This window comes from Apostichopus japonicus, chromosome 9 (assembly GCF_037975245.1).
Source record: "Apostichopus japonicus isolate 1M-3 chromosome 9, ASM3797524v1, whole genome shotgun sequence".
In the NCBI taxonomy this organism is placed as follows: Eukaryota; Metazoa; Echinodermata; class Holothuroidea; order Aspidochirotida; family Stichopodidae; genus Apostichopus; species Apostichopus japonicus.
The window spans coordinates 18606098-18619055 of NC_092569.1; the positions used below are offsets into that span (position 1 = coordinate 18606098).

Consider the following 12958-nt stretch of genomic DNA (forward strand, 5'->3'; position numbering starts at 1 on the left):
TAGTCACGCGATATATAGCCTACGGTGGTTTTAAGATCAAACTTGGAAATGTCATGGTATCTCTTTTACCCTTAAATAAACTTAAACCAACTTCTGATTACGTTACTTTTTGAAAAGCCAAACACGTTGTGGCATCTGTTTTCTACCGTACTCTCCTACTTCCTTGTAACTCCTCGTCACCGTCAGAATAAAAATACTTAAAATACTTCATTACGACTTCAGACGAGTAGCAAACGTAACCTCTTCCATCACGATGCTGTGTATTGTTCGTTTTACGGCCTTTGCCGTAATTTTACTTATTTCGTTGACAGCGAAGAACGCTGTCTCACAAGAACTGGTGAGTTGTCTTTTAAATATACATTTCTTTCGAAACAAAATGTTAACATTTCGGGTACAGTATTTCAAGAAATCTTGATTTGGCAAAAAAAGAGTGATAACTTATAGTCTAGAAGACTGGTCTATTCGTATACATCGCTTTATTTAGACCGTATTGGTTCGAAATTTAATTATGAATTCCATTTTGCAAAAGACAGTACTTACGAAGTGTCACAAACATTTGCTTCAATTGTTACATACAGTATATTTTGTCTTCAGAATATAGTGGCAACTGTGACGTGGATCATAGAACTAGTTATACTATATATTTATATCGACAATAACTATGATTTTCCACCACTTAAACAATACGACAATCGTATATTTTTATCTGTAGCATCCTTTTGGATACATGATTTTTATGCAATAGTGTTTCAATTTGGTTTAATTTAAGCAGCTTTTACTACTCTCAAAAATTTAAACTACACACAGAACCGTTATAAATTTTAAATCTGAATTTGCGTCAGTAACTTTCTATCGTTCAGTTTGCCTATTTGATCAAAAAGGGGTTTCTTACAATATGAGAGTGATGCAATCTATCTGATAATTAAACTTTGCCTGTTTCATTTAAATAAGTATATTAAACTCAAATGTTCTCAATAATGTGCTTAATACTGAATTTAAAGGGGATGAGCCAACTTGCATCATGTTTGGTTAGTAGTTTTGGCTGCATTGAATCAAACAACCTTAAGCAGTTCATATATTAGTTTTATTCTTTATTATTCTTTACATTGGACAGTAAGGAAATTAGGATTAGTTACAACAATTAAAATTATCAAAGAACATTACCAGTTAAAATCTTAGACAGAGAAACTTGAGGATAATGCATCGTTCTCAAGAAGCTATTTGTAGCTTAAAGCAAAACCGAAGTTATACATGTCCCCCATGCTAAACTATGTTATAAAAACAGATATTTGTATCTTCATTTAATTTTTTTCCACCGTTTATTCATCGTTTATCATCAATGCAAACAGAAATTTGCTTTAGATTTGTAACGTTACTTCTTCATTTTTTTTGTAAGTATACATACTATATGGAACACCACTTTTCGAGTACATGTGCAAGTATATAGCAAAATACTAGGGTAAAGGAAACGGAGTCGATATGGCTTAATTGAATAAATCAGGACATAAGGAAAAGGCGTGCCATAACTCCACAAAAGTAACTCTATGTTTTCTAAAGCTGGAAGTTCTTAAATAGTTGAACCTTTCAATACTGATTATGAATTTGAATTTAAAGAAAAACTCATTGATTAATGGATTTCGTTCATTCCTTTTGCAATTATAAATATAGTATTTCATATAAAGTATCAAAAAGTTGTAGGGATGTCCCCTCCCGTTGTTATAACCAAAAAAGATATCTTGCTTTGAAAAAAAGAACTGCTTCTTAAGAAACATATTTTCAAGATCTAAAATAAAAGAGGCAGTTATGGGACATTTCCAAAATAAGTGCTCAATATTCTCAGTTTCAATTTTACAAAAGCTACAAAGATCTGAATCATTTTTACCCATCAATTAAAGAAGCCTAATCGTGGCAACAATTCTATGAATATATTTGAACTGGAAAAATTGGATTTTAGCTTCAGAGACAGTGTAATACGGCATTTAATTAATGTTGTTTGTTTATATCTTCTCTGGAACACATTATTTTCTAAACTTTTTGAACTGTCATAAACATTTTGGTAACACTTATTCCGTAGTTTCTCCGTTACATAAAACTGATTGAGATGTTTTTAATGTTGTACATTCGTTGTAAATGTGTCATTAAGATATTGAGTCCTTTAGTTCTTCCTATATCAAATTGGTTCCCAAATAAAGACTACTTAAATTAACTATGTGAAACTTTTTGACAAAATTATCGGTCAATTTCATTTGTTACAATTGTTATCGTTTTCATTTAACATAATAATATTTTCATTGCAAATACGTTAATAGTATTATACTTATAATTATATATATGCGTTAATTGAAAATGGTTATTTAGTGACTTCAGGTAGGTTAAAATAAAGAAACTGTAGTACATAATTGAATGAAACATGGAAGATATTTTATTTTCCAAACAATAACGAGTAATTAAATTGATCATTTCAAAATTTGTTTACAAAATTTCATATGCGAATTTCCTTCACAATTGACCGGTATGTAAGTTACCAACTCGAAGAAGTATATCCCAGTTAGTAGGGCAATGGATTTCACATTCTAGAAAAACTCTTCTTGTAACATTGCTAAAATAACTTTAAATTCCTCCTACAAACGAATGCAAGTATATCCCCCATTGATTGAACACAACGTTGGATTTTATTGGTAAACTAGCGTGAAATTTAACCCTATAATTTATAGCAACAGTTACAACTAGTATTTTCTTGTGGCAGATCACACTGATAGTATGGTCTATAGATATGTCATACATCATATACCACTTCGACACGTATGACATTTTGTACTTTTTCTAAGTACTTTCTGATTTGAATTCAGGTTAAACATTTGCTATTATTCTTTGTCGATGTAAGTAGTTGCTGCAACGTTTTACTTCATAGTGAATGCACAATTTTAATCCTCTTAGTTTGAATAAACAATTAATAACAAGTTACTTTTCTGAGATGTTGTTGCAATTCTTTAAATATGTGAAACAAATATATTGCTGTGTTTATATGAAAAATATATTAATAACTTCCATCTACTTAATAAGCTTTCTTATATAACGGAACGTATAGTTACTAGAAATACGTGTTTGATAGGTTTACGATCTTCTAATGGATTTCAACAAGAAGATACTTGGCAATGCTAAGAATGAGTAAGCCTTTCTTAAAGTAAAACATTTCATAACAAATATTTGGAATTTATTTTATTTACATTATCTCTGATAATGGTATTGCAGCTGTAAATTGGCCTTTTCTTCGTAGTAATCTAGTTTGCGTTAATTTTACTCATCACATTTTAGGTGACGTGATCATTGCAGTCATATAGTTTCGTCATTACCACCTCAACTACATTTCATTTCGTCGACTTCTACGATAAACTATCGATGTCTACTATCAAGATTCTGATTCCAACGTTTTCGTATTTTTATACAATATCAAACGATTTCAGAAACCAAAATTTCTTAAGCGAACTCGGTTGTTTATTAACAGTAAACACTGTCTCAATATAAAATTTCATAATTATTAAATCGTTTTAAACTCACTTTTCCCTTCTATTGTTACAGAATGCCCGACAAACTCCCCTCGATGATATAGACAGCAAAATTCCACGTATGTATTATGTTGCCATTAATATCCTAGCAACTATTGTTACACTTATAGCAAAGTCTGATCGATTGTTTCAAATATATCTTCTTTTGTCAAATAAATGTACATTTTTATGAGATATTCTTACCCCAATCACATTGTTTTATCTTTATTAACATATTTTTTTTTGCTGTTAACTAAAAGCTCGACGAGGTTAATCAACCCGTATGGAGATTATTCAATAAAACATCAGTTTATTGTTCAGGAAAGAGGCAAATATTTCCGTTGTTTAGCTTAGTGAATTTGTGTTTTGTTTTCATTTATTGATATTAATAACAAAACTACAATTGTTGTCAAATTCTGCGTTAAATGAATTTGAGCAGCTTGAAAAAAATGTAAAAACACAATAATTTCATATCGTGTGGACACAAAACGTTTTTGTCATGCTATGCGATAATAATGTTGATTCTTTCCCAATACTGTTATGAACATGATAACCATTATTAAACCAAGAAATCCATCATGCACCACGCTGATGAGAATTTACTACAAAAATTAACATTGCATTGATCAATGTAAACGGGTTTTTTTTTTTTTTTAAAGGTAGGACCGATAGAAATTTGTCAAGCCGTTGCAATTTCCATTCTTCTCCATTTTGTGTGCTTTTATATGATAAAGTCGTTTTCATTTTCTTTAGGTCGCGTAAAACATTTTTCATTCTTCGCCAACAGTATTGAAGGCAATATCAGCATCATATATGAAAACACTTGCACTTTGTTTGTAAATTTCTTGTTTAAATTTCTTTTTATTCATGTATGGTAATGTAAAAAAAGTCTCCCTTGATAAATTACTCATTATTAATTAAAAGCTATATGAATGATTTGTTTTACAGAGTCCTATTTCTTTTATCGTGAATCCGAGTTTCCGGTAGACTGTTACGATGCTATGCACCAATGTTCCTCCTCTGTCGACAGTGGTGTCTACCTCATCAAACCCGCTGGTTATCCGGAACCATTTGAAGTTTACTGCGATAATAGCTTAGAAAATGGTGGATGGACGGTATGCGATTTAATATTTCCTATTTCCAAGTTAGCATTTCCTTTTTTTTTTAATTTTTTTTTTATTTTGAATAACAAAATTACTAACTTTCATCATTTTGAAAGTTACGTCAAATAGATGCCTTAATAACTGCCATAGTTTTAATAATTGTATCTAGATTAAGAATGTATTATGTGTTTTTCAGTTCAACGTGTCTAGTCGATGCACAAAAAGGTAATTATTTCCGTTACTGAACCGCTGTAGGAAGATGAAATTGGCCGGTTTGGGTTAAAACAACATTTCATCTTAATGATTTTAGTTTATGATTCTGTTAGATACGAAAACAAAAGTTGAAATATTAAAAGTGAAGTTTGTTATAGCCAGGTTAATCATATTCTTTTGTTCGAAATATTGAACTGTAATTTTGGTTTTCTTTCATGTGTGAAAAGCACTTACATATAATGAAGTGTGGATGGGCGACGAATCGTTCATATTCCAATGAATGATTAAAACCCAAATTAATTAACTTCATTAAGGAAAAAACTGCGTTAGTCGGATTGCCTGCAAATGTCTTCTTTTGAGTAACGTATGTTTAGTTTAAACTCATCATAAAAGCTGGCTCCAAATTTAAAAAACAAAAAACCGTTTCTTTAAAACTTGTTACATCTGGTTTGTCAACAGGTACTGCAACGTCGGCTGGATGGATCAATTGACTTTAATCGAAAATGGGAGGAATATGAGGCTGGATTTGGATTTCTCTTAAATGAGTTTTGGCTTGGAAATGATAGAATTGCATATCTAACAAACCAGAGAACTTACCAACTTCGAATTGAAATGACAAAAGCAGATGGCTCCATGTTTAATTTGTCATACGACGACTTTCGCATCAGTGACGGCTACAGTAACTATAAACTCGTCAGTGTCGGACAGGCTAATCTAACGTCAGGTTCGTTGTAGTTCTATACCCTTTATAGTAGTACCGTAAAAAGCAACATAGGTCGTTTGCTATTTTCTTTGTCAATCAAGTGTACACAATCACTTGAATAGAAACGATAATTTGGTAGTTTGATGCAGTATTTATGATGACAACATATCAAACATTCTTACGAAAGTGTTCAATGACTTAATATAGCAAACACATAGTATCAGAAATACAATGTTAATCAGACATACTTTGCTCAATATACCTTCCACTGAAAAATCGGGATCAAAGTTATTTACGAACTGTTCACTAAGTTTTGATTGGAAAATCAATGTTATAAATCATCATATTCAAGAACAGACAATTTTGATCCAACCATTGCAATCCAGACTATTGTAATATAGACTATTATGATCCAACCAAACAGTATTTGGGCTAGTAACTTTTGTTATTGGTTTGGGAAGTTATAAATAATTTTTAAATATACGAACAGCAGACAACAACATTAAAACAAACCATGTTAGTCTCGTAAGATTCCACAGCAAACAAGATGGAGTACTATCTCTTCATTCACCGTTATTGCAAGTTATTTTGTCAGCCTACATAATAACTCTATTCTCTCCTCTTTGTTAACCATCATTTACTGAATGGACTGTTGTATACGCACTAATTTATTGTGATTTCGCTTAAATGCATTGTTCAGTGAAACAATATTTTTATGCTATGTTTTTTTTTTTTTTTGTGCAGACGTCAATATCACTTTGTGTCCAACCAACAAAGTGTTTGGCAACTGTACTTGTGAGGGCACTTGTTCTGACCCGGACGGTTGCACTAACTCCTGCAGTAGTGGATCAACAACATGTGTTTGCCCTTCTGGTTACCTGATGGACGGTGATACTTGTCAACTCATACAAGAGTGTGGATGTTACCTCTCTGGGGCCAATGATGGCAGGGGAAAAGTTTTGCCGGTAAGGTTCACCCTCGTTATTTAATAACAAATGTCTAAAATATCATCAAAACTGATATTAACTTCAATAGTTGTGTTCCGTCGAACAATGTCAATGAATCATTCCCAAACGTAAACATCGAATGCTTGATATTTTTGATATAGCACATGTTTGCATGTTAATTATACGCAATATTTGCTTTGTTCTTGTGTCATTTGATATCTTTAGTTCAAAAAGGTGTGTAATTATTTTCTTCGAGCTAGCTGGCTGTGTTTATTTGATTTTTTGTTAGTTTGGTGCAATGCTTCATTCTAATGGTGATTTAACCTTATGTACATTTAACTTACAAATGTATATAGTTTGAAGTTAATTCATCAAAGTTTTGTTTATCAATTGCAGGAGGGAGAGGAATACATTGCTCCCAATTGTCAGAGCAGATGTTCCTGCAGTAATGGTCAGTTAGATTGCGATGACAGCTATCAGTGCCACCCTAACGCAATCTGTGAAGAAAGAGACGATCTCTTGCAGTGTTACTGTAATGCAGGGTACACGGGAAATGGTTTGTTATGTACAAGACTAATACCACCGTCAGACTGCCAAGAAATATACGAAAGTGGAGAGAGAGATAATGGTATTTACCAAATCAAGCCAACCTCTTGGACTGGTTCGCCTTTCGACGTTTACTGTAACATGACAGATGAAGGAGGTTGGACGGTAAGGTGCAGCCTACTGTATTTAATTTGATTGGTAAATAACGCATAACCAATTGGTATGCCTCTATTTGTAACGTTTAATGTGTTACCTGAATCATGATCGGCGGCGAGGAAATAAGAATAATTTAAAGATGAGTCAGTTGCTGAATGAACATAAAAGGAGCAGAAAGAATAGATATGTGATCCGTTTTATGTATGGATATTAATTAGAGTTTGACTGTATTTTTCAAGTATTCTTGGGGGTCTAGTAACTGGTAGTTCACGTTTGACAATAAAGAGTGGTTGCATTGTTTTGTCACATTTCTGTCCAAGCTTTTAATATCGACTACGTTTCTTTCATATTACAGGTTTTTCAGCGTCACATGGACGGGTCTCAAGATTTCTTCCTATACTGGGATAATTACAAGCAAGGTTTCGGTAGTCTTACCAACAACTTCTGGTTAGGCAATGACAAGATATACAGCTTCACGAACCAACGACGTTATCAACTGAGAGTAGATTTAGTAAATAGCAACGGGGTGCCTTATTTTGCTAAATACGACTTTTTTCGCATCAACGACGAAAATGACAACTACAGACTTCAACTTGGTAGTTATCGGTCCGAAAGCAATGCAGGTAAGTCTGAAAGATACGCAGTGCTATTAATGGATATTAAAGTAGCACATGAGGTAAATGTTCAAAGGGCAACAGTGACAATTGCTAGTTGTAAACATCAAATTAGTATATAGTTGTTGAAGCTGACTTAATTGTTTTAGATGAACCGTTCTCCTGGAAATATAGTGTAGTCAGTAATTAACTGCATCTGTACTCTATTGTCATAATGACGATGTTATTCAATAGGTTTCTTTTCATTTTTATGTAGTTGTCGACTTGACTTGACATTAAAATGTGATACATTTAAATGAACCAGTAGCTCTCTTTATATTTAAATACAGTGTTTTAACCATATGCAAACTTTCCTGTACGTTTTCGCAATTCCATGAACCAAACAAATTATGCAAATCAGTTTACCATGAATGCTTTAGCCGTGAAACAGTTAACGGTTTTAACTATGGCTAACATTTCTCCGTGGTTTTCAGAAATGTTAAGAATACAAAGTTAATGCGTCTTTCCCCTATTAGATAATACAAAGCACTTTATGATAAATTGTCAATACCGTTACACATTTACATACAAATCTGAACACGTCTGATCCACAAAGAGACAGTTTAGGTAAACTTGGAAGTATAAGTTCATTTAGCTTGTTTACATGGTAGCTAATGGTTATATTCTTGTTTATGAAAAATAAGTCATAATACGGAAGGAAGTTATTATGATAAAGATTGTCATAAGACCAAACGGAAACGACAGGGTTTGTAACTGCGCCAATTGCATCATTTGTTTGAACAGAGCACAAATGTATTCACAAGATATATTTGCCAAATTAACAACATATCTATTCACGCTCGGCAAATTATTCAAAAAGGAAAAAAAATAACGTCTTCTTTACAGTTCAATGCAGTTCTAAAGCAAATGATATATTTACACTTTCCACTTCCAAAGGCTTTTATAAATGTACATGTTAGAGAAGGACGTTACTTTTCCGCAAGCAATACTAGAACATATACATTTGATGGAGCACAATGTATTAAGAAAGGGACCATTGCAAATTAGATATCACAACACCGGCCCATACCGTAAGCCCGCGCATCATCACGCAACATGAAATCAATATTAATGATATTATAATATAGAATTATTGTTTATAAAATCAAATGTCTATAGATGGAAGGAACGGAACATCCACAAGTAGTTCAACCATTCACCATTTGAAATTATTTCAAATGCTAACTGACGGCTTGTGATAGCAAAACTTAGCTGAATTTATTTACGTTACTCACCATCCCCTGTCTCACAATTACACACACTGCATATGTAATTCAATTATACTCTAGGAGAGATCAATCTGAAACGTGTTTGTATAGCAACCGCCCCAGCAACCCCCTACCCCCCCCCCCACCCTTCCCACTCCCTCAATCAGACAAGGTTACTAATGTTCCGTTCCTAACAAATTTTACCTCTCCGCTGTTCTTGGTATTCACATTATGGATTTTACTGTCAAAAAGTCCAAACTTCTAACATCTAGCATACGGTACGTATAAAATGTGAGCTAACTTTATTGTTTAACCTCTATTTATACAGGAGACAGTCTTACTTATAATCACAACCAACCATTCACCACACGTGACCGTGACAACGATGCTTGGGGTAGCAACTGTGCAAAGGATTATGGTAATCATTATAATTGTTATTATTGCTACTATAACGGTGCATGGTGGTACAAATATTGTGCTTACACGTCTCTCAACTCACCATATGGCCAGGACAGTTTCGTTTGGTACCATCTGCCTTCCGGTAATAGAAACATCAAATTTTCCGAGATGAAACTACTTCCGGTATGATGGCTAATCTGCTTTTACTTCACAGAAAATAATCGTATAACTTAATAACGATCGTCAACGATACACTTAAGTTGGGATTCTTGACGCTTATGTTTAACAAAAACGGCAAGAATCTGGTACAATAAGATTAACAAAGTACTTATCTGAAGGATGACTGTTCTACTGGTCGCAAGAAGATACAAATAATTAATTTTGAAGATGAGCTTTAAGGTAAAGAATCAAATAAATATTGTTGGCATATTTAACTTAACGGTAATAGTTACATACTGAAATTTGAATTAAACTAGATAATAAATAAAGTTGTACGTTCGAGTATTATGTAGGATTATGTTTCAGTTTAACTCATTTTATTTTGTTTGTCGGTAAGAAACTATGATTGCTTTATGCAGCTTAAATGACATTGAGAGGCATTACGGCTACAGTAGTTGATTATCAACAAATTACCATATTATATGCTTAGTCTTCTGCGTAGTGAATATTACGTATCAGTTATAACGAATACTATACTCTGTTTGAATTATTGTTGACACGTGTTAAGTTTACTTCTTCACGGAATCGTTAAATATGGCACTTAATTGGTTTGACCAATCGGTTATTGTTTTCCGAAATGTCTTTACACGTGCTTGCATATTTAACTACTGTGTGTAGCTTTTTTCTCGTTGTGTTGATTAAGAGTGACCTAAACATAAAATTATGAATAAAAAAAATGTTTATCAAACTTGGTCTTCTCGTTTTATTTTATTAAATATGTGGAGCTTCACACTTGAGTGATGCGAGCAGTAAAAACTCAATGGAATAGAAATACACCTCAGATGGCTGGCCAATCTTGATGAGCTTATTTATCAATAGTATGATGGTAAACTATAAGCAATTGGTGGTAAGTATTTAATGTTTAACCAAACTTCGTGTAGAATAGTTTGAAAGGAGAACGTCCGCACCTCCAACTTAACTATCACCATAGATTACATATTGCTAACATTGTCGCTTAGGTCTTAAAGAGAGCTAATTATCGGCGATTGTTTTTACTACTAGGACATAACAAAACATAATCATACTGTTAAGTGAGATTATCCTAGGTATTCAGACTGATTAAGACCAGAGAACTGTCCCAGCCCCTTGCGTTAAATATTTACATCGCCACGGTACCCTTAACAAAAAAATACTCAAGATGAAGTATAGGCACGGAATGAACGCAAGTTGACTGCATTGTACTCTCAGCTCCTGCAATACTAGCCCCCTCCCACTCCCCGAAAACAAGATAGAACATTCTGAAGCACAATTAGACCGTTGCTATTATTCGGTCTCTGTTTTGGTAAAAGCACATGGTGAAGTTGTTAACTAATTTTGCAATTTCGGTGCCATTGAAAGGGTAGTCTACACCCTCGCAACTTGACCTGTATTTGGAAGACACCTTTTCATGAAGGTTAATCTGTTTAGAAGATGTGATAAGATGTACAAAAAAAGTTTAATTTCCTTTAGCCCTCAACCCAACAACAGTATTCCTCTTTTCATGCAGCTTTCCGGTTTTGCATAGAATGAAACTGGTGTTTGATCCCAGGTTAAGTTAACTGTAGGGATCGACCCCATCTAAGGAATATATACCACAGCTGGTAGAGCACATTAATGTCTTAGAAGCCCAAGTGTCAGTCCTGTTGTAGCCAATGATTCATGAACTCTCTGTGGGTATATACATTCAATACGCACTTTTGTTTTCATGAATTGAAGCAGAAGCTATAGGTTTGAATTCACGTTTTTTATTTTTTTATTTTTTTTAAGTTTTATTTGTTGTCACAAAGCACACGGCTGGACGGAGCTTCATAATATCAACATTAAGAGATGATTCTTAATAATTGTATAAATTTATTGCTCTTTCAAGTGGACCATGCTATTTAAGTGTGCTGATTAACCTTCCTTTACTGATGTTTGTTTCAATACAACCAGCTTCACACATGAAATTTTTACTTGAAAGACTAAGAAACGTGTGAAATAGTCGTCATGAGGGGAGTCTGCAGTTATAATTTCTTGTCACTAAAGCTTCCATCTCCAGACGTCTCTCTCTGAGCGAAATTAAACTAAAGCAATTCAAGTGAGAAAAGAAAACAAGAACACGAAAAGTTGTTGTTAAGCACAGAGTTAACCGGTACCGCTTCCAGTAAACCAAAATGAGGCGAAGGAAAGATGGCAAAGCTGTATACATAAAAGAAAACGAAAAATTTGCAATTGTGCATGGCATATCACATTACAAATAATGTATGCAACAAATATTAAATAATATATATAGGTTATATATAAATAGTATAGTTCTTATCAGTGTTATGAAAAAAAAAGGTTCTCATAACGACATGCTTATCATGTCCAATAGATGACAATTAATCAAAGTAAATTTAATAAAGATTCACTAGATTCCTGTACCCATCAATCGAAAGGAATATTCCGTTTGCAAAAAACAAAAAGAAAGAAAAACATATGATTGCATTTTGCATAGCTTGTCACAATAATCAACTTTAAAGGAGAAATACAATAAAACACGGATTATTTGGTTCATGGCTATTCGAATCCAATACCCAACATTCATAATTCTTTATGTCTTGTACGTGTATCAAGATGTAATTTATTAACATATTTCTACATGAGAACTTAGCATCGAACCACATTTTCTTGTTAAAGTAAAGTTAAAATATAATGCAATGTTATACAGTAACATATGTACCATTTTACTTTTATTTTTTGCTTAAATATATCTGAGAATCCGATCATGCGTACCTGACTAGCGTTCCATATTTAAAACATGAGTATGCTTTGATACTTGAAAAAAAGGATCTGGTTACTGACATCACAGCAGTCTATGAAAGCGCTATCTTACGTTTCGGTGCTTACAGTGTAACATTACTCCATAGTGATGTTGCTTTGGCAATGACAGTACCGCTTGCCAGATTCATAAACGTAAGGATGCCCTACAGGGTAGCTGAGAGTCGGGTTGGGCTTTGGGACAATGATATCACCGGGATCACTTTTAACACTTTAAATACTATATATGACGTATATGAGAACAAATTATTCTTACGGTGACATTTCGCCGAATCCGCTGATTGAATATGGCCCTACACCCATGCCCCTGATGCACTCTACGTAGGAACTGAAGGCCTTCAGCCAAGAGAAAACGTTGGAGCCGTAAAATATCATTTCTTTAGAGAAGTCTTGCGGTCAATAAGAAATAACGGTAAACGCAACATAATGAATTCAGTATTTATTCATCATGGTCATAGCTACTATAGTAACTGTATTCATTACACTTT

General features: G+C 33.4%; 1 protein-coding gene across 1 annotated transcript; it reads left to right on the forward strand.

The window, feature by feature from the left end:
• Positions 1–177: 177 nt before the first annotated feature.
• LOC139974488 (uncharacterized) lies at positions 178–10380 on the forward strand. The gene is made up of 8 exons (XM_071981675.1): positions 178–337; positions 3580–3625; positions 4494–4660; positions 5321–5585; positions 6309–6529; positions 6908–7222; positions 7569–7836; positions 9403–10380. Exons 1-8 carry the CDS (start codon positions 254–256, stop codon positions 9660–9662), a joined length of 1626 nt encoding a protein of 541 aa, XP_071837776.1. The 5' UTR covers positions 178–253; the 3' UTR covers positions 9663–10380.
• Positions 10381–12958: the final 2578 nt, after the last annotated feature.